The 23,722-nt window shown below is 43.4% G+C and overlaps 1 protein-coding gene across 2 annotated transcripts in view; it reads right to left on the minus strand.

Moving 5' to 3' along the window:
• SAMD12 (sterile alpha motif domain containing 12) overlaps positions 1-23,722 on the minus strand; it is a 2,183,709-nt gene that overhangs the window by 676,110 nt on the left and 1,483,877 nt on the right. The window contains exon 6 of one of the 2 annotated variants that reach the window (XM_069621542.1): positions 15,966-17,244. The exons of the other annotated variant lie outside the window; for it this stretch is intronic. Within the exon in view, the coding sequence (XP_069477643.1) occupies positions 17,240-17,244 (5 nt within the window). The 3' untranslated portion in view covers positions 15,966-17,239. Of the gene's footprint in view, positions 1-15,965; positions 17,245-23,722 lie in introns of those variants that run through there. 2 annotated transcript variants of the gene reach the window in all.

Consider the following 23,722-nt stretch of genomic DNA (forward strand, 5'->3'; position numbering starts at 1 on the left):
ATGTTATATTGGGTTAGTGTGCTGAGTATACTTGCCCAATTTGGCTTGATGATGCTGGTCTGCATTGGAAGGACAGTTGTGACCAATCAGGGATTGAAAGAATTGCCACTTTCAAGAAATTGCATTTCAGATTGTACCAATGTGGTTTTATTTGTGTATGAGTGGCAGCTTCGCCGGTGAATGCTTATATGAAGCTGCGCTTTTGTACCTTGGGTGTTTTTCCAGTCAAATTCCTACCCTGTCATCTCTATACTTGCGTGTGCAAAGGAATAATCACCATTATATCACTATATATCACAGGCTTGCCCAACCAACGACCCTTGAACGAAGAAGGCCTAGGAATATCAAGCAAAATAGTATCCCTTGAAGCCATACACTCTCCAGACGCTCCTAAGAACAATCCTAGTGAGACATAGCCTGTCGACAACGCAAATCTATATTGAAACATGATTGGATTCGCAGTATGGAAAATTATTGGATCTCCAATTCTAAATCCCATTACCAGTTTCTCAAGTGTAAGAGCTGTGACGAATCTGAGAATGTCGCCTCTTCTACCCTGAGGTACCTTCCCTTGGGGCCAGGGCAGTGCATCCACAGTACAATAGTCTCCCTGGGGGTGGTGCACTGAGGGAGGACCACATTGGGGAGGAAACCCCTTATGGGATTAGGGACGACCATGATCAGAGAACGCGGTATGCCACCACGTTTGTACACCTAAACCGTTCTCCAACATTCAGCCCGCCCCTACCTTCTGTTGATAGAGAAAATATCTGTTATTTTCAGGTTAGTTGACTTAATATACTTGACAAGATTCAAATTTAGAAAATGTAAAGTGTATTACTTCTGACTGTATGGCATGTACTGAGAAGACAAAGATGATCAGGAGCCTAGGTGTCACTAGAGAGAAGCAGAATGAGCCCTCTAGCTACTCAACTAACCTAATTGGCCCAAAGCAACTCCCTTTCCCAACACAGGAGTTTAGACATCCCACGGCATAGATGCATCAGGAGAACGATCCCCCAAGGAGGAAACCGGCGAGCCGTGCAGCGGTGAAAGGGACGAGAGCCAACAGGAGGGAAGCCGAAAGCGGAGGAAGAGAATGTGAGTGATACCAGAAGCAAGGACTGCTTGTGTTGCAGCTGTGTGGAATCTCCAGGCTTTCTATCCTGGAGAGAGGATGCACTGCCTGGAAGAAGCAGATATCAGGAAAGCCTCTGACGACCACGAGGAAGCCACAAACATAACCAGAGCCTCCAGAGATGCACCAGCTGCTCAGGAAATGCTGGTACTTACCAGAAGGTGGCAAACAGGTAGGTGGGGTACCAGAGTGGTGCTGGAGGTCCGGGGGAGGAAGAGGGTTAAGATGGAAGCCGCATTAAGAGGGTTTGGGACCCTGAAATGAGGTTTTGAGGATGGGACACTCACCCATATGAGAAAGCGATTCCAATCAGAATATTGCAAGTCTGGGACCCTAACCTACATGAGAGACTAAAACAAAGTAAAACAGAATATTGTGAGTTGGAAAGACACCCAGAAAGAGAGTCCACGTTGGGACTGTCGCTTGGCAGGAGATTATTTGCATTTGTATTTGTATTTATTTGTATTTATTTTATTTATATAGCGATTCAACCAAGTAACTGGATTTGGCAGGAGGGAATACCAATCTGGTTTTGAATATTTGGAGTCTGGGACCCAAACAAGAAGTGCATAAAAAGATAACTGCTTGGCAGGAGAGTGAGCGAAGCAGTTATGTTGCGAGTCTGGGACACACACCCAAAAGAGGGATAGTCCAAGAGAGGATATTTGGGGCAAGGAAGAAATCAAGCCATTTGGAATACTGAGAGTGTGGGACTGACACCCAATATAAGTGAAGAATACATTGTGCAAACAGATCCTACACTTGGCCAAAAGGAATGTGCCAAGTTGGTGGGATGAATATGAGAAACATAATGAGTATATTGAATGGTGTCACGCCCCTGCGGAGACCATGGTCACTGTGGCATAGATGGTCTCTTAGACGGATTGCGGCCATCTTTACTCCCAAGATGGCCGCCGCTACGGATGGTGCGGGTCTAGGTTTACACCAAGACAGCGCAGTGGAAGGACCGCCCCCCGGCTCAGGAGCCGATTCATCTGTTCCTGCAGACAACGCGCGGACGCGTTGCTACTCTTCCACAACAACGCTTCGTGAGTTCGATACTAGGATCTATTGCATACTAGTTTGTTTGTCATTCCTTCTGTGTAATTCTACTCTTTTCACTCACCTATTTTCAGACTTGACTCCTTCTCCCCACTCCTGCACGACATCGGAGACTCGAGTGGACTCTCTCAGCCTCACTCGTTACAAGCTGAACCTCGCTGATCGGTTCACTAGTGAGAAATCACTCCCTGGCGAGCGGTACGTGAGAATTGACAGTCAGTCCCTAGTAGAACCGTGGGTTAGAAATAGACCCAGAATTGACACCTGATATTATCCTACCTCTGCAGAAACAGGTTACCCCTATCCGCGTCTTATCGGAAGATCTGCAATATAGCTTGATAAGTGGTATCCCCTTTCCAATCAGGTACTCCTCGTTTTCTCTACCCATATTCTGCCTTCTAGTTTCCCTCCTTAAACTTACCACTTTCCTCTGTCTTTATTCAGACGGCTCCTCTTCAGCGAATAGTCCGGGTACCAAGAACCTCTCCAGACAGACAACATCCATCCAGAGGCCATCGACACAGGGTTTTCTTCCCCAGAGGGTTTCCCTGGGGTCCTTCCCCTCCTTACTCCTTGTGTTGTGGGCGGAGGAAGGGTCTCAGGGAGGCACTCATTCTCTACCCCTGTCGGAATCTTTCTGAAGAAGGCAGCTTAGGAAGGAGAACGACTGGTGTTTCTCTAACTTAACCTTTTGGTGTTATTCAAGTTTCTTGTAATTTGTCTGAATATTACAAATGACCTATTGACATTTGGTTAACAAGTATGGGCCTGAGAGTCCCCAAAAGGAAAGTGCAGTCCTGGGAAGCCCGACAAGGGAGAGAAAACCTAGAAGAAGGATTCTAGGAGAATGGACTGTGACCCTAACCTTGGAGTCCTACAATTTTGAACATTTCTTTATTTTGCTACTTAGGATTACCCAAGAGACTGGGAACCTTTCTGTTGGTTGGATCTACACAGGACACTTTACTTCAATAAGAGATCATCCCTGGACAGTTGGTTTAAGTTGTTAGTGTTAGGGACAGAAGTAGGCTTTATGGGACAAGACAGTGACAGGCTTTATAATTTGGACATTCTGACAATTTCCTTAGTTTACTTAGAGGCAGGGAAACCAACCATTTTTCATATAATAAAGGTTGCTACTCAAAAACATGCCACCATTGTTTCTAGGATTTACTTCTGCACCCTCAGATAGCACATTGAACTGACTCACTGAATACACATTAAGACCAGGGTGTAAAACGTTACCAGGAATTACCGTTAGTGCCTTATAGCGACACTTAAAATCTAGGAGCTTTACTTTCCACTCTGCTTTCCTTTGACGTCTTTTGTGATTTTCTTCTGTGTCATTTATCTAGCGCTGCTGCATGGAAGCAGCTCTATGCCCCAATGTGGGGCTTTGTGCATGTCTAATTTGAAAGATTAAGCTGTGTTCTCCTTGCCTTAATTTGAATCTACATTTTGCAGATTTACACTGATAGCAGAAGGGAGCATTTAACTGACTCCACTCTTATAGGCAATTCTTAATTTTGACCACTTTATGCTGTACAGCATAGTCTGAGGTTTATGTTTAACGGGTTCTTTTGAATTCCATATTTTTGTTTATGGATGAAAGCGGTTGTCTTCACATCCTAGCTATAGATTTGTATGTGGTTTTATTTCTAGAGCTGCTTCCCATTGTGCACATGCTCACACCATTCTGGTGTTACATCTGTGTGATTAAGTGTAGGTAGACTTATATTCACTGGGGAATATGTTTGCTTGGTTGCTTTGCTTTAGCTGGCTGCTACTGGCAGGGGTTAAACCATTGGTCTACTTGCGTGTCAGCTTGCTGCCTTTTAATGGCATTTTGCTAAAGCATTGTTCTGCTTTGCAAACATTGCCTATTTGTAAATAAGGGCTGATTCGGCCTTTTTATAAATATTTAGGTTCCAGATGCCAGGTTTTAGATTGTTCTAGGAAGTACTTGTTTCGGGACTTTGGTTCTAGGTTCTAGACCTGGGGCTCCAGGTTCTAGTATCTAGATTTTAGGTGCAGTGTATCAACCTCTCACATGTGTTCCTGGAAAATCATATATCCTGATTTATCTCACTTTAAAGCTTCTTAGGTTAAAGAGTAACTTTCGTTTTGTGTTGTGTTGTGTTCTCTTATAAATTACTATCCCCATGCTTCGTCAAGCTTCTGTCAGTGAAACTTGCACATAGAAATATATCTTGTGAAAAACCAGAGGGTGTTTCCCAACCTAGTCCCCGGGGATCCCGTACTCAGGTGGCCAGGGAAAGGCCATCTCTTTTGGATCCTGACCGTGGGAGTGGACAAGCGGAGGGAGGATCACCTGGGTAGGGGTTCTCAGGGAGTGGGGGAGAAAACCCTGATGGTGAGACATGGTATCCCCCTTTTCCCACAACCCATCTGACCCCTATCCCTGCTTATTTTTTGGGAAACTACAGCCCCCATAATTCCTCCCCACTTCACATTGACAACACGACTGAGCCAAGGAAGATGAGGAATGAGGCTAGGAAGATTACCTCTAATGACTTGCAGTGACTCTTTCCCTTTAACAAGACCAGGCAGAGTCAGGCACGTAATCCTAACTATACACACATGCCACTTGTTACCACTCCCTGTCAGGATAAAAGGTGGTGCGCACAGGCACACTGTGTGCGAGGCTGGGTATGAAAAGGAGCAGCTATTTCAGGGCTGCAGTAAACCAGGCTATGGAAGTTGGAAGGCCTAGGGACTCATCAGCAACTGTGAAGAACGAGAGAGAGCCAGGCGAGACTTCCACACCTTTGGGAAGCCGCAAGCATTCCAAGACTGAAACCGAGTGAGCAAGAAGGAGAAACCTTCAAGATGCTTCAAAGCAGCCACTACCCTCCTGTGTGCATGAAGGAGTTGGGGAGGAGCAGAGGGGGCATTAGTAACAACCTTGACTGCTACAAGAACAGAATTTAAGAGTGAAGCCTAATTAACACGATCAGTGAGGTATCGAAGGCAGCAAAAGACGGTTTGCGCAAAAAGTATCTGTAACCAAGAGTTGAAGGTTGCACATGTGCCGATAAAACACGTAATGTATAGGACAATTGCTGAGTGATGAATAAAGTATATAGATTAATAGAGTGGTCCTGCAAGGTGGGATTGTACATTCGAAAGTCTCTGTGAAATGTTCTGAGTTGAAGTGTATTAAATGGGAACTGAAAGCAAGAACGTAACCGCAATCCCGAGTGAAAGTTGAATAAGTGAAAAGCAAAGTATATGAACTGTGACTATGCCAAGAGGGCAAAGTATATGAACTTTGAAAGCGGGCAAGAGGGCAAAGGTAAAGAGAATAAGAAACTACAAATGCCAAGAACTATTGGTTTTTCATATGAACTTTGAAAGAGGCCAAGATGGAAAAGTAAAAAGAATAAGAAACTACAAATTCCAAGAGGCATTTGTATTGCGAGATAAAGAAGAATGTTAATTGTTGAATTGTTTAAAGAGAGGAGTTGAAGTGGTTATTTAGAGGTCTATATAAAACCCTATTAGTTTTGAAAGTCATCGACAGTAAAAGAATATAAAGAAAGACTCAAGCCCGGCAGAGGGCAGTCTGTGCTGAACTGTGATAAAGTATAAGGTGAATGTGGAAAAGGACATGAGCTTGTGCCTGGCGGAGGGAAGCCTGTGTTGAATGGTGGCAAAGTAAAAGTCAAGAGTTAAACTGTGTTTATGAGAAGGCAATCAAAGACTAATGAACTGATTGAAATACTGAAAGCTTGAGGCCCAAACCTGCACTGTTAAATTGTACCAGTGAGCCGAAGTGTGCAGGACTGATAGAACTGTGCCACCCACCTATCCTTTATGGGAAACTCTCGAGACCCTGTGCTGTTGAACATGGGGAAGGGAGTTGTTACCTAAGCCATTCTGACATTTCTTTAATCCCTTAAGCGCCAAGGATGAGGTTGCTCATCCTAGGTGCCTGGGGAATACCATTAGGAACATTTTGCCTGGCAGTTAAGACACTATTTTTCCTTTTGAATTATCTTAACACATTTTTCATTAGAGAAGGAGGTCAAGGTTAGGTTTTCGTTAGTATAGGCCTTTTTATTTTGACTAGACTGACTTGGACTTGTTGGTTATTTGTTTAATCATTGAGACTACTCCTATTTTAGAGCTAGGGCCAGTTAGGAATTCTACCAACCCAACTAAAATACCAAAATAAAGTTTTTCACAACGTGTATCTATTCTGCCTATGTCTGCTATTGATACCATGCCTTACCTACACTGTCCTTTCATTGCTTAAAGGGGGTTTCTCTCCCCACCACAGAGATAGCTATATATTGCTCCTGCTCCTGGCCCCCACTTACTCTTTGGAAAGATGCCCTAAACTTGTTTAGAAGGTCAGAAGTTGCCTTATAGCCTTCACCAGTCTCTTCACTTCTGCCTGTTTAACTGCATGAGACAACTCCCTCACACACTGTATGATTTGCAGCCTGTACTGAAAACACCATGTTTTTGCTGAGTTTAATTCTGTTTCTGTATCAGGAGGTACATGCTTGAATTACATAGACGTGTGGTCATTTTAGTATGATATATTTCAATTATGGGATTCCCAGGACTTACTGTTGAAAGGCCTTGCCGAATTATCAGTAACAGCTCTGAGAGGATTTATCCATCTAACATCCCTGGGTGTCTCTGCCCAAGGCCTCAACGTCACAAGGTGCTTCTTCTTATCTCCCAAGAAAGTTACTGTATATTTTGCTAAATAGAAAATGTAGTGGATCTGGTTCCAAATGACTACTCATTATAATTATAACTCTAAGTTTGCATAGGGAAGAATTTTACTGGACTGTTCAATCCAACTACACTACAAATGTAAGCATGCATGCATACATGACATGGTCAAGCTGCTTTGCGCCTTGCTATGCTGAATGGTTACCTAAATTAATACATGAATTAATTAATGCTAACTTGAAAACACACTTCTCTTTGTGCCTGAGACGTTGCTACTGAAACTCTATTGCTATATAGCTGTTTTTCACTACAAGGCTAATATGGGAGCCTTTTTGAGCACTAAAGCGATTTAAGTATACTGTTGCATTGCTATGCAGTACAGTTGCTGTTTAACGTATTGCAGATACAACTGGGACCTCTCTTTTCTCTACCTTGTGCATTACATACCGTTAAGCATGTATCACAATACTATCTTTGCTACCTATACTTAATCATAATATGATATATCCTCATAGGATATAATACAGGAATACATTTGCTTACCTTATTCAGGGTACTATATTCTACCTGGCCTTTTAAAGCCAATGCTAACATAGTTCTTCTATAATGAAGTGACATTCTGAAATGGGCTGGTGTCTTACCCATTTCTCTTACCACCGTGCAGGGCAGAATGAGCAAGGCGCCATGACAGTGTTTTGAATGTTTTGTACCCTGACAATCATATATGTATGTATGTATGTATTTTATTTTGTATAGCGCCGGTAGCCCGAGGGCATCAGGGCGCTTGAACTTACAACACAGCAGTAACATGACAGACATTAAGTAACGAACACTGCGGCCTAATAGGGACCCCGAAACATTGCTTTCCCCAGCCTCTTCATCTGAAAAGGTGTGTCTTCAAGTGCTTCCTGAAGGTAAGGTGGTTTACTTCTGACCTCAGCGCTTCAGGCATGCTGTTCCATAATTTGGGAGCCATCACCAAGAATGAGCTACCCAGACCAGATTTCAGCTTAAAGTTGGCGACAGACAGCAGACATTTTCCATTTATTTAGTCTTACCCATATAGTTGGGTAAGACTAAATAAATGGCATTACTAAAATCCAGGCACGAGGAAACTAAGGTATTGAATACCCACACCTAATGCGGATAGTATAAATAGGGAGAGGTCTTTTTATTATCTTGATGGTATACCATGATTTAGTTACTGCCGTCACTTCAGAGTTCAGGGTTAGTTTATTCCCTAACATAATCCCATGGTTCCTAACCTCAGATTTAGGACTGGGACAGTGGCCAAAGGTATCAGGCCTGCAAGCTGGTTACCAGATGTCAGGAGTATCACTTATAACTAGAATTTCGGTTTGTCCTTTTTTATTTTCAAGACATTCATGTCCATCCAGGTCTTGACTATTAGCAGGCAATTCTTGATCTTGACTAACAAGGAGTAGTCGCTTTCTTTAAGATCCACCAATATCTGGGTTTCATCAGAATAATTCAAGAAAATCACTACGGCATGTTGGAGGACTTCCATTACTGGTAGAAGATGTAGGTTAAAGAGTAAAAGGGATAGTGTCGAACATTGAGGGACAACACATTCCAATGCACAAGGTAGAAAAAAGAGAAGTCCCAAATGTATCTGTTTGGTGCGGTCATTTAGAAATTATTTGATCGAGTCCATAATGTATTTACCCAGAATAACTTGCACTTCTTTAGTTCAAGGACTAATTCACTAAAGATTAATGGTAAGTGAGTTGAGTTAGAATTGATTTATACTTAATGTTTCAGGTGCAGAGGAGAAAACAACAGCCCTGGTTTATGGGTTGTATTAGGGGAAACTGACAAGTAAGATCCCTAATTTGGTAACTCGCCTCTCCTGCACACTTTCTGTGGCTCAGTAAATAAGCCCAACTTTCTGGATAAAGCTGACCCTACCTGTGGGCAGTTTATATATTCTTTTCTTCACAATGAATCAAAACAATATTATGTAATTAAAAAAAATAATTAGAGACAAAATGATAAATAACAAATTCATAGCTTTAGACCAAGTACAGATGGAAAGACCTTAGGAAAGAGAGAGAATCTGTGGAACTCATTGGGGAAACCCATAAAGAAGAGACAGTAGCGCCCCAGCTACTAACACAAGGTTCACATCCTTTATAATCATAACCATGGTTACCAATTGATAAAGCTTTTTCAATAATTCCCTCACATTTGAAGTATGAAAAATAGAGACGTTTACCAACTGCATCCCACATATAATTTCAGAAATGTAACAAGATGTGCCAATTTACATATGTATCAATATGGACAAGATCGATATGAAGGCAATAGAATTGCATATGCTAATGAGGATTACTGATCCTGTTGAATACAAAGGATGGAAATTCATAAATAATCTTCTCCCAGATGTTTAATTGTATGATGTCTAAACAACACACTAGCTAATTCTGAGTAGTAATTCTCAGTATATAATGGATTTGTATTAAAAACATAAAACTAAGCATAATTGATGAACCAACTCGGTCTAAAGCCTAGCTGTGCCCTGTCTAGCAAGTTTGCCGATTCCACAAAATGTAGTGTTTGAGAGATCGCAGCACCCTCTCTACATGTTTAAATAGAAAGGGTATTTGAGTGATAGGGCGATAATTGGGCAGCTCGGTAGGGTCCAAAGTGGGCTTTTAAAAAGAGGTTTAATAACCAATTGTTTCCTGATGTTAGGAACCATACCAGAAGAGAGGGATAAATTAAATATCGATAAAATACTATAAGCAAATTCTGGGTATATGTCCTGAGCAATTTTAGGGGACATAAGATCTAGAGGAGAACCAGAGCTTTTCGTGGATTATAATAAGCCACTGATTTCTTGAAGGCCAGGTTCAGCAAAAGAATCCAGTGAGACGTTGGAAGAAGGCTTATAGCAACTTGAAGTGTATTGTGGCGAGTTGTTATATAAATTAATATGAGTTTGCTCTGATTTAATCTATTTTGCCTGAGAAGTGGGCAACTAGCTACTCTGGTATGCTGTGTGATGTTAGAATCATTTGGCTCATTACAGAACTCATTTACAACTGAAAAAATCTGTTTAGAAGTGTTAGGAGCATTGGCAATTTAGTGATCATAAAAGGCCTTTTTTGCTTTTATTACTTCTTTTTTACAAGCTAATTGATGATGCATGAGAATCCTAAGATCTTTGCCATTATTAGAACAGTGCCACTTCGTTTCTAGATTTCTAACTCTCCGACGAAGAGAGTTAAGGTCTGAGGTAAACCATTTTTGTTTCTGTGAATGAGGCAGTCGTGTTAGAGGGGACGAGTGGGCCATTAAAGCAATTGTATCATTGATCGACAGCTCAAGGTTCTTCGGAAGGAAATTGGGATCATGGCTCTCTGTTAGGTGCCTGGGATCAGGTTGAGATGAAAGTAAGTCTAAGATGATTTGTCTAGTAACCTCACTCCATTGGTGGAATAGTGCTTGGAGGCCATGTGGAGCCACTATACCATGGGCCTCATTACGACCCCGGCGGTAAGGGGTTAACGGCGCCGTAAAAGGTGTCAGCGCCGTTAACCCCTTACCGCCTAATTACGAGGTCCCTTTGCGGGTCCCTACCTTAATGGCTGGTTTTACCAGCCGTTAAGGATTGGACCCGCAAAGGGACCTTGGAGGTAATTACGGTACTGCAATTTGCGGTACCATAACTACCGCCTTCCCCATTTCCATTGAGCCCTATGGGGGCAAAAATGGGAATGGGGAAGGGCCAATGGTGAAAGGGGAATTACCGCCCCGCCAACCTTGGAATGGGGCGGTAATATCGGCAGCAACCATGGCGCTACTAGCGCCATGGTTACCGCACAGGTCGTAATGAGGACCCATGTGTCCGGGCAACAGGAATTCAAAAAGGAATACCATAGTGATCAGCCCAGCACAACTGCAGAGCTGTGGACACCGAAATGTCCAAGGTCCACACGTACAATTGGTTGAGGGCATGACCTGCTTTATGAGTGGTGGAATTGAACAAAGGTGAGAGGTTGAAGTCCAGTAAGGCATCAAATAGTTGTGTATCAGTCCTATCTGCTATCAATTCTGTCCCGTAGAACCATAACTCTAGCGTCTTTCTGAAATAGATCGGTTAGAGGTTCCAAAGGTTTGTTGAGAAAGTTCTGTTTAGGACCCAGAGGCCTATATATCAGTACGAAATTAATAATATCATTATATATGACTTTGAGCTGTAGAGGCAATAGTTCAGTGGTCAGGTTGGTTGGACAAGTCACTGCTTCTACAAGCAGTTTAGATTTTAAAATGACGGCAAGTCTGCCACCCTGTTTCTAAGGGCGGGGTTTGGAAATGTATTTGTTGTTGCTAGGTGTGAGATCAGAGATGGATTACACGGTTATCATCCTGAATCCAAGTTTCAGTTAAAAAAAAGTAAGTCCAGATCATGTTCAACTTTGAGGTCACAAACTAGAAACCGATTCTTGACCACTGATCTGGCGTTTATTAAAAGATTTTTCAAGCTCCCTTTTGTACCGTGCACAGCGAGTGCAAGCGCAATCAAGCATTTACATCTTTCAGACAGAAGTGTTTAAATAAGGAGATTGAGTGGTATAAATGACAAGATTTCAAAGTTACGATGGTGTCAAATGTTACCTGATAAGCAGAGGAAAGGTTAAACAAGATTTTGGATATCTTACAATTAGAAACTGGGTGCTCATTAAGAAGGGAGTCTAGAGAAAAAGTCTTGGCAGTCATAGCGCGAACGGGTGCAGATGAGCTTTCCCAACAGTAGAGCGTGACAGAGAACTAGCGCAGATAATAGCACCTAGACTGGTAAGTCAAAATGCAACGAGCAATTGCAATAGCAGAACAATATCCAACAGTATTAAAACATATAGCATGGTGAAATTAATCTATAAAAATACATTTCATGAGCAGTCGCAACGTGTAAAATATTCAATAAAATATTTGATAAAACAGACAGTCCATAGTGCAGTGATTCAAAATTCCGCGAGGCAGTGCAAAACGGTTTCCAGCATAAAGCAATCAACTAATATGGATTGCAAACAGAGATTCACTTGAGGTTTGCTCACGACTTTTGCAGGTTTAAATATATGTACGTTTTACCAATAGTAGAGTGTAAAAGAGGACTAGCACAGAAAATAACAACTAGACTGGTAAGCCAAAGTGCAAAGTGCTGTTACTATATCAGAACAATATCAAACAGTATTAAACCACATACTTATCTACTTGTAACGAGCGATTTACATTTTTTATTTGATAATGTGGCTAATCCTGATGTGGCCTATTTTCTTCACATTATCGATGACCTTGGATTTCAGAAGCAGATCTCGGCCAGGGCATAAAGTCCCCCAATGCCTCTCTTCCGGTTTAGATACACACGATATGGATCCAAAAGAATGTCCATGACCAGACCAGTACTGCCTTCCTTTTACTATTGACTTCATCCCATCATTCTTAAGGAAAAATCATACAGTTTGAAAGATGTGACACTTAACCATATACATTTAGGCCACAAGCTTAATGACCCTGACTCAGATACATGGAAGATCTTCTAGATAGCTCAGCTGAGACCATCAAAGAAAATAATCTTGCATCAAAAGAAAAAATAGTTTACTTCCAAAGCCAATTTTGCATGTTGTCTTTTATGGAATCCTGTAAGAAAGTGGTGCTTTATTTATGATCCAAAGGATAGATTAGCTTTAATATTATCAAAGCCAAAAAATGTTATCAGTCTAAAAGATAAGTACAGATAAAACATGTTTCCAAAGACATTTTTATAATTCAGATGCAACTCAAGATCTAGTCAAATCTCTTTCAAATGACTTAATGAACAAAATAATGTTGATTGGAGAAAGCCCTGGTTTTGGCTACTACACAAATATCTGCTACGCTTCACGGTTGCGTATGCAACCATTCTAGTTCTGCCACTACTTTTAAGTCTGTTTGCCCTTTGACACAGGAAGAAATACTTATCATATTGTGAAACGGCACATGTTCTGGCTCACACACTGATCGTTTCCCTCCCAGCGTAGTTAAAATCACCTTGTCTTGTTATTCACTAGAAATACTTCACCTTTTCAATCTTTCATTAACACCAGACCTGGATAGAAGATGTTTCCACTCTTTACTTAAGAAACCAACATTGAAACCCACCAACTTGAATCATTTCTATCCAGCATTTGGACTGCTGGTTTTAGAACCATCTATAGCACAGAAATAGTCACCACCACCATGTTTGATAATCTGATGGGGAGAGGGACTTCGGGGGTGCAAGTGCTTTGATTTTCTTGGACTTTGCAGCTGTGTTCGATATGGCTGATCACCACATTATTCTCTTCTGCTGAGAACAACTGGGCACCGAAGGACAGGTACTGACATGGGATGAGCCGTTCTTAACAAGTATTCAAGCTATACAGATACCCACCCTTCAAGAAACCCCTAGCTTGTGGCGCCTAACAGGGCTCTTCCCTATCCTCTTTACTTTCAATTTGGCTCCTTTGGAAAACAGTTTCCCTCAAAAACCTTAAGAGCTACTTGATGGCTGTAAAGAGCTGGATGGATGCCTGCTGTCTTAAAATTAGCCTGGTAGATAGTGAAGCCTGCGTGATTAATTCTGTCTCCTCTCCTTGGGATAAAACTTTACAGCCGGAGACTTTTGTCGACTGTCCATTGTGATTCCCACATGTGCAACACCCGGGCATTATCTTTGACTCAGATCAGTCTCTATCACAGCAGGTCTCATCGATCACAAAATCCTACTTTTCTACCAGCTTGGAGGATTAATAAAAACATTTACCTCAGAGTCTTCCTGCCTAGAATTTGGAAACTAGTGCCTATTGTCGGCTCAGTTCAAAAGACAGATTGCAGCATGTAGAAAACTCAGCTGTTAAATTCTTGATTCGACTTAGAATATTTGATCACATAATCCCATGTTTGAGGTCCCTTTACTGGTGGCCCATCAGACAAAGGGTTATATTAATTAGCCTGTTCACAGACATAAGGCCTATCGTCTAACAACCAACCTACAGGGTCATTGCAATTTGAGGACGCTTATACGCACCATTCTTAGATTTCACAAAAATGGCTGTACCCAGGTGGTGGCACTTAAACTACTGTGTGGTACGCATCCTAAGGCCCCAAAAACGAGGAAAAGGGTGTTTTTTTAAAAAAGTGTAAAACATGGAGGTCTGCCTCCTTGAAATCTTAACAAAAGTTATGTTTTGCATAATGCAGGTTGGCACTAATGAGGGCTTTAATTAAGTGTAATTTTTCTGAAATTGGTAGTAGGATACAGAGGGGAAAGACAACCGTGACACTAGGTTGTATCAATAATTAAACAAACAAACAAACAGGTAACCACAACCTTGTGAAACACTCCCGTTCCCTGCACACCAAATTGTAATGTAGTCCAATCAATATTTTAGACCATCTAAATTGATTTCTGATCATGCAACTTTCTGTAGTCACTTTCTTCTACAATTTATAAATCAATAGTTACGATTGTTCACAGAAATGTGGTAACACCTGATTATAATTTTTGTGTATATATATTTTGATTTTTTGTTGTTTTTCAAACTGAGTCGAAAATTCATACATCAACAATTCATAAGTCATTGATACAAAAGGTACATGCTCTACGTGTTTCGGGAAATGTCTTCCCTTCTTCAGGAGCTATTATTGATACTTTTCATGCGTCATATTGCTTGCTGCTTTCCAAAACTTGCAAAAAACCAGAGAGTATACTTATTTAGTGTGAACATACATACATATCCTTACTCTATATGTACATTAAGTAATCGATATCTATCATGGTTTTTCATCAATATTCACCTGGTGTCCTCTACAGTTGTGCTGGGCTGATCACTATGGCATTCCTTTTTGAATCATTGTTGCCCAGACACATGGGGTCTCATTACGACCCGTGCGGTAACCATGGCGCTAGTAGTGCCATGGTTGCCGCCGGTATTACCACCCCATTCCAAGGTTGGCGGGGCGTTAATTCCCCATTCACCATTGGCCCTTCCCCATTTCCATTTTTGCCCCCAGAAGGCTCAATGGAAATGGGGAAGGCGGTAGTTACGGTACCGCAAATTGCGGTACTGTAATTACCTCCAAGGTCCCTTTGCGGGACCAATCCTTAACGGCTTGTAAAACCAGCCGTTAAGGTAGGGACCCGCAAAGGGACCTCGTAATTAGGCGGTAAGGGGTTAACGGCGCCGCCACCTTTTACGGCGCCGTTAACCCCTTACCACCTGGGTGGTAATGAGGCCCAGGGTATAGTGTTGAGCCAATTGCAGACAGTGAGCACTATGTTCAGAAAGTATATTACAGCTGGTAAAGTTGGCCCTAAAATTCGGTAATCCCTAATGAATAGAAAACAAACTGTAAGCTTCTTGGTCTGTTAAAACTAGTGGTCCTTCTTAGTTAACAAATGCATTAATATCCTCACCTCAAGTGGAGGATGTGTCATCCTTTTCTTTCCACTAAAAAAGGACCTCTCTCACATGGATGGCCCATTCTTATTCTCCTTTATAGTGTTGTTACCAATGTTCTGATACCCGTAATGCTTTCCACAAACAATGACCATCTGTTGGTGTAAAAGATTATGCTCAATGGACTATGTTTCCCATGGTTTCCTGATAACAATGCATTTTTAGTGTTACAGAAATTCTAGGACCTACCTGTTCCCTGTGTCCGCTCGTGTCTGTTTGAATCGCCGTCTGAGTCTCAGACAATTTCAAAATGGCCGCTATTTACCTCATGGCGTCATTGCATCGTTGCGTGATGACGTTACATGCATTACTCATTTCAGGATGCTTAAAGTGTTATATATTTGATCCTGAATGTAGATTGTATAATATGATATGATTCCCAATGTTCCTATGTCAAGGGAACCTCCAATATCTGAGTATCTCACCGGTAAACTATTGTCTACAATCTAGATGTTATGACAATAGCCTGACCTAATCTAAGGTCATTAGAGTGGCTGAGAAGTACATCTACTTGCCCGAATGTCAAGAAGGGAATTGTATTGCACAACACGTGTCGTTAAAAAGTAATTTTAATAATGTTGCCCTCCAGGTGTAATATTAATGAAACCCCATGCTTCCATTCTAATCTTTATCAATGGCATGCCCAATATCGTAGTGGTATATACAGGTAGTATTCGCAACTACCCTAAGTCAACATTTACATTTGTCAATCTCCTTATGCTCAGTAATTATTTGACTAAACATTTCTAGTCTAAGCCAATATAATTACTACATACTGGTCCTGGGTATTTAGCATACAACCTATGGTCATAATAGTCTGTGCGCCCCGTAGTTTCACACATCACTAGTATAATTTTACTCCATAGTACTACATTTTCACTACATGCATTCAAGTATCTTTATTTGGCAATGCTAGAATAGTTTCTCTCTGAGTTAGACCTTATTAGTCACTGCACATAATTTGGACTGTTGTTCAATATGTGTAAGTCTGTGTAGATGTCTGATATAGATTTACATCCGGTTACTTTCACAAAAGGGCCCAAAAAGGGCCCCAAATAGAAATCTTCATTCATCCCTCCCGGAGTTAATCTGTTATGTTTTTCTATCTAGAACAATTCCCTCCGATCCAATTTATTTCCCATATGTCCTCCTCTTTGTGGTTTCTGTACCATTTCCAATATGAGTTGGGCAACTGTGTGTTTTTTTCTGTGAAATTTCTTGCTGCCAGGGAGTGTGTGTTTTTAGTTCTTATGTTGCTATTATGTTCATTCCATCTTTTCTTTGCTTTCCTTCTTGTATGTGCCACATAGAAAATGCCACACGGCAACTAAGACCATAGATGATTGATTGTGAATCACAAGTAGCAAAGTCCTTGAGTTTAACATTAGCACCAGTCCGTGGATGTCTTTCTGAGATCCCCCTCATGATGTTGAATGTGACAGTCTTTCTTTTTTGGAGTGTCCGTTGTTGGTTTACTCTCGGTTTCTCACCCCTCACAAGTTGGTCCATAAAACGGTGGCCTCTTTTTTATGCAATGATGGGGTTTTTGGAAATAATGTCTGTAACTGTGGATCCAACTGTATGAGTTTCCGGTTTTTCTTGATGAGTCTTGTTACATGATGACTTTGGCTGGAATACCTTAGTGCATACAAACATTGTATTTCTTTATATTTATTCTTCAGCATGAGTAGATCCTCTTGTTTCAATTGGCATACTTTGGTCTGGGCTGTATAGAGTATCCTCTCCGGATAACCTTTCTTTAGGTATTTCTGGGTCATTTTGGCATTCTCTATTGTCAATGTTTTATCTTCTGAAACTATACGTTTCACCCTAAGGAAGTAAACGTAGAGAAGGTTATTTTTCAAGTGAAGAGGGTGGTGACTGAGGTAATATAAAGAATTGTTTTACATCAGTCGGTTTGTGGAAGACCTTTGTTACTAAACTGCGTTCTCTTAGCTCTAGTGCCACATCCAAAATGTGTAAAAAAAACTCATTCGTTTTTCTTTATCATGTCCTTCCACAGTGCCAAGAAACCTATTGGGTGATTGATTCACGTTATACGAAACGACCTGTAAATACAAAATGGCCGCACACATGCACATACTTCAGCATCATGGCATATGCAAGCCATACAGAGAACATCGAGCATATGATGGAAGTAAGCATGCAGAGGATGGCAGTCTCACTTGCACACAAAAGCAAAAAACCTACTTCAAACTTGTGTAATACCTAAAGTAGTACTATAGTTGGTCCCTTGAGATTCTTGCATTCATCCTTTTCGTTTTACACTTGTTCTAGAGCTGTTCCGCCATCTTGGTGATGTTATTTCCTGCATGCTGCTCGGTGTCCAAATGTGTGTGTTGTCACTTTCTGCAATCCAGTCAAATAAGTTACGTCACTTTCTCTAATGCCTTTATATGTTCTACCCCTGTGAATATTGGAGACATTCTGCCACTCAATGTGACTTGGGTGCCTAATTAAGCCGCTGTTCAATCTCTTCATGCCTCGGGAGTAGAGTTTTGAATCCCAATAGGGTTGATTGCGGGATCAGTATGAATTTTATTAATTTGATTTGAATAATTGGATATGGACAGTGTAATAATGCCAGGGGCTAATCGAAATAAGAACACGAGTCAAATTAGCATATTATTTAAATAAAATAGCACACCTCACTTGTTCCATTCAAATATGGGTTCTCTATCTTTACAAATTCACCACCCGTTGCTTAACTACACTTTTTCACGAAGTGTATAACTATGCACACATTATTAACATCATACTTACATTAGTCTCAAGCACCCTGAGGTTTTTTCTTTCTTGAAATATGCATCCAGGATCTACACATTGCTGAGCGAGGAGTTTACCTTTTCCTGCCAACACAGCAAGGAACCTATTTCATTTTGTGATTTGCATTTTTTCTACTGCTACCCTATTGAATCAATGTCCATTGAGGTTTTGTTTTTTCCTACCATCTCCCCGTGGGACCGGTTCTGTTTGGGTGTTCGCCATTTTCTATCACTGCAAAAGGCATCAATGTCCTTCGCACTAACTAGTTCCATCATGTAAATGATCAATTCCACGGCCAGACCTGGGCATGAAATCACCTTTGCTGCACACTCAGACACAACAAATGTACCCACTCTCTTTTGTTTTGGCGAATTTTTATGGCACGTGCATCACTAAATTGCTGAAACCATTTTTACAGAAGAGAGAGAGGAAAGGGAGTTTCTGAAGTGAGAATATATGGTTGCCATAGCAACCAACAATGCCACAGCATGAAACTCGCAAATCACTAAAATCCCTTGTTCCAAACTCCTCTGTACTACTCAATGAGGAGTTCCCAAACAATATTTGCTCCAATCAGCAGCTTCGTAAGAAGCAAGTCGGGTGCTGGGCTTTCCATTTCCTAATGGCGCAGTGAGTTCATAAGGGGCTATTTTGGGCTATTTTGTGGACAATTCGGCTACTTTTGATGGCAGATCTTTTTTTGTCCTCCTGGGGCTGCCCACCCAGGGGCTGCCCACCCACCCCACTCTCACTCTCTCTATCCCCCCAACTCTCTCTACCCCCACTCTCTCGCTCTACCCATCTCCACAATTCCTCACCAGGCTTCTTTGTTCTTGTTTTATTGCCACCAACCAATCAACCAACACCAGCCACCCACCCTATCCCCACCCTCTCTGCCCTCACCCAACCACCTTAACCCCACCCTCAGTAACTACACCCTCTCTACCCACACGCAGCATACCCCCAACCACCCACTTTACCCCCACTATCTCTACACCCACCCCACACTCTCATCCACCAGATACCCACCCTACCCCCACCGACCCCACCCTCTCTACCAACCCCCACCCCATCTACCCCATCCATCCCACCCCCACTCTCTCAACCCAATTCCACCCTCTCTAAACCCCCCAAAACCCACCCTACCTTCTCTAGACCACCCTCACAACCCCAAACCACCCTACCTCCACTCTCTCTAAAAATACCCACTGACCCTACCCGCACTCTCATATCCCGCACTCTCTCAACCTACACCGACTCCCTCTACTACCACCCACCCAATCCACACTCTCTCTACTGCCACCCATTCACCCTGGCACCCTTCCTTCATCCCCCACCCATCCTGCCTCCCAATCCCCTGCACCCACCCATCCACTACCCCCACCCACTCACCGTAGCCCCACTCTCTACCAACCTCACACACCCTACCTCCACCAACACTACCACCACTCTCAACACCCACCCACCCCCTCTCTACACCACCCAAACCCTTCCCACACTCTCTCTCTACTCCCACTCACTCTATGTACCCCCAACTACCCACACTACTATCACTCTCTACCCAAGCCCACGCACCCTAGTCTCTATACCCCAATCACCAATCCTACCTCCACCCGCTCATCCTAGCCCACTCTCTCTAACCCCCACCCACCCTCTCTCTCTCTCGCTGTCTAATTCCAACCCACCCACCTTTGCACTCTCTAACCCCCACCCTAACCCCACTCTATTTAACTCCCACCCACCCTACCACTGCTCTGTCTAACCCCCCCACTCCCTCTAACCCCAGTCCAGCCTACCCCCACTCTCTCAAAAACCCCACCCAGCATGTACCCACTCTCTCTAACCCATCTAGCCCCACTTTCTCTACCCCCAGACACCCACCCTACCCCTGCGCTCTCTGCCCCAACAACCCATTCTACCCCTGTTCCCTACCCAAAGCCACCCACCCGAACCCGGTCTCTGTAACCCCAGCCACCCATCCTACCATCATGCTCTCTACCCCCACCAACCCTATTCCTAAACTCTCTATCCCCACACCTGCACCTATTATCGCATCCTCCCGTGAAACTTTGCACTCTCCTTGCACCGGCTGCCTATCAATGCAAAGAATAGCAGTAAACGCCAAAAACGGTTGGCTTTGCCAATGCTTGTTTTAAATATACAGCAACACCTTCTTACTAAAATGTAATATAACATATATGCTGAGATGAAAATGCATCTTGAACTTCCTTCCTTTTTGCTCCATGTGTTGTGTTTTAGCCATTGCTCAACGCTTCCTTTTGCTTCTTGTGCTTTCTCCCTCCGGACCGATGCCAAGATATTATTCCAAATGATACGTTGCCTTTGCATGGCGAGGACTGCACAATTTAGCGCCGCAATGTTGTACCGTATCACACTCCTTTCCTCCTTTTTGAAAACACCACAAGGGCACACCGTGCCTAGGGACCCGCTAACGCTGCTGCATAATTCAGAAATAATGCGGTGTCGCTGACACGATAAAAATAGGGAGTTTACTTAAGGAGCGCCACCAAGGAGGCATTAGCTGCGAGCAAGAAGGCTGACCCATTTTGCGGAATACAGGGCCTGGAGTGACTCAAATGACTGTTCCTGACAGAGCTGCTGCGGATTTTTCTTCCAATTATGGAGGAAAGCAGTTAGCCGGCTGCTGTTAGCAGCAGTCAAAACACACTGGCGTGGGCAGCCCGAGGGGAGACTGGCTGCCAAAAAGCGGCAGCAGCCTCCAGCTCTGCTCACAACAGGCGCAGGCCCGGCAGGCAGCGGGACATGAGAGTTTCTGCGTGTGTACTCTGTCACAGATTGCCGACTACAGGCTCGCCGGTGCCAACCTCCGTGCAGGCCTTCGCACTGTTTCCAGAGTGCAGAGTGGCGCTGTGCTCTGCCTCGGCGATGGGTTCAAAGGTACTCCTGCACGCGGCACGCTGCCTCCACCGTCCCCAAATCACGCACTACCGGCCAGGGTCTAATTCAGGGCGTCGCAGTACTCGTATGACGGGAAACCTTAACTTACAATCAGAGAGGAAGAAATGGGATTTTAGTGAACGGTTCCCAGTCGCATAAACGCCGGGGGCTTGCGAGACTGTGAGAGAACAACGTGGCGTAGCACGTCCTGCATATCGATCCCCAGACTCCCCGGGTAGGACGCAGCTGGGCCCACGCTGCAGGGGCCTGCTTGCTAACCCTGTCTAAGCCACAGGCTTAACCTGCCTCGGCTCCCATCAAAACAATAAGAAGCACACGCGCATTCCTATTGCAATGAGCCGAAATGACAGGCCCAATGAAGACTAGCTTCACAATTCTCTGGGAAATGTATTTTAAATGTCGCCCGCTTACACGAGAGCCCGAGATACACATAACCATGGCACTTTGCCACTTCTCGGTTTATGCATCACCCCTCTTACTATTCTGGTAACCATGTATTTTACTAACAGCACCTGCAGCATAACCTTTATAGTAATAACAAAGGTCCATGGCTAGCTATTTCTTTGTGGCTTAGAAGGCCACAGGTTTATTACATATATACACCAATTAACATCTATTCTATCTGCTTCATGATCGTCAATACTGCAAATCACACTTTGGTTACATCATTACTCCTTAGTTCAAAACATTATATATGCAATAAAAAAATATGTTTCCTTAAGCGGTGACCAGCCAACTAAATCAATATTTCCATAACCCCGTGCCCCCTTCGAATCAATCATCTCCATATTTTATTGTGGGCAAGATCCCCAACCAAAAGACTCATCTGTCTGCCTGTCCTTGCAGGAGATCCTGCAAGGATTAGGAAGGGGTCCTTCCTATCATCTATCTTCCTCTCTACCTGTGGTGTTCCCCAGGGGTCTAACCTCTCACCATGGCTTTTCAACCAATACCTGGCAACTCTTGCCCATTGCATTGGCATTTTCTGGTCAAATTCCCAGTGCTAGGCTGACGACAATTCATCTTCAGGCTGCCCTCGGCCACCTCCGCTCCCTATCTCATCTCTGATTCCTTAACTGCCATCCAAGATTGGTGTGCCGCCAATGATCTTTGTCTGAATGCCAGCAAAACGGAGATCCTCCTCATTGGCACACCTTCACCATCCTTTCGCCTCTCTCTCTGGCCGGCCTTTCTTGGCCGTCCTCCTACCTCCATCTCCGAGGCTAAGAACCTCAGGTTCCACACTTTCCTTCTCCGCTCACATCTCTGAGGCCTCTCAAAAGTCAAACTTCCTACTGCACCCCCTCAGAGGTACTCTGCCTTTCCTCTCCTTCCCTCAGAAGCTCACCGTCTCCGAAGCTCTGGTTCTCTCTTGGTTGCACTATTGTAACAGCCTATTTCTAAATCTACTCTTCGCCCTCTGCAACTAATCTAGAACAGGACAGTAAGACTTGTCCTTGGCTTCAAGCCCTGGGATCATATCTCTCCAGCTCTGAAATTTCTCCATTGGCTCCCAGTGGATGCAAGGATTACATGTAAATTCCTCTGCATTGTCCACAAGGCTTTCTGGGGCCTGGGTCCAAAATACCTTCAGCTATCCCTCCGCAATGACCTGACCTCTCGAGCTCTTCGCTTCGCTACCTCTAACTCCCTCAGGGTCAGTCGTTTTTCAAAGAAACAAGCTGGGGGTAGATCTCTGTCTTCATCTGGGGCCTCCATCTGGAACAGCTTCCCTGCCACTCTAAAACTTGAGAAGAACAATTTCTGGTTCCAGACGCACTTCAAGACCTTCCTCTTTGCTTCTGCCTTTGCTCCCCCTCTCCCCTGCTGACCTGCTCCCTCTTGGCCCTGTGCACCTGGCCACACTGTGACCCCTGGGCCCAGGTACCTGCTCATCCTGCCACCCTCCTGCACTGCCTCAAGGCCACCCCTTGCACTGGGGACTGTATCTGTACCATACAGTCCCCCGCCCACCCCATTTTCTTCTTTTTATGCACTCATCAGACTTACCCAGTTCTGCTGCCGTAAACACAGCACTTGCTACTTGCTGGCTGCACTACCACTGTTTATTGCCTCCATTATCTATTTATTTGTATTTATTATTATTTATCTGTTTCTCCGCACTTTCCACTCTCCCCCTTCCATGCACTTTTCCCCTTTCCCTTGCACTTGCGTGTTCTCAATGTCACTGGGCCCAGTAAGATTGCTGTTGTGTACTCCCCTGTTCCCCTCCTCTGCCTTGTCGCGCTCTGAAATACTTGTGTAGGAGCGCGATACAAATACAATATTATATCATATCATAAGCTAGAGTAATTCCTGTTCCCCGCACTGAGAATACCAATGAGCCACTACCGTAAAAACAAACAGTGAAAGCGTGACCTAGCCTTTCCTGCGGGAGAAGGACATGCACGGAAAAAGCAGCCATACCAATGCACAACTGAAAGATAGGGTAAGGATGTACAACGGAAATCCTTTCTCCTAATCGTGCATTCACCGCTTTATTGCTATTACTTAACTTTCTCCCCTGGGACAGGGTCGGACTGGGCCATAAAACCTTGTTCGGCACCAATTACAAAGTAGA

This window comes from Ambystoma mexicanum, chromosome 5q (assembly GCF_040938575.1).
Source record: "Ambystoma mexicanum isolate Mex_15411 chromosome 5q, UKY_AmexF1_1, whole genome shotgun sequence".
Classification (NCBI taxonomy): Eukaryota; Metazoa; Chordata; class Amphibia; order Caudata; family Ambystomatidae; genus Ambystoma; species Ambystoma mexicanum.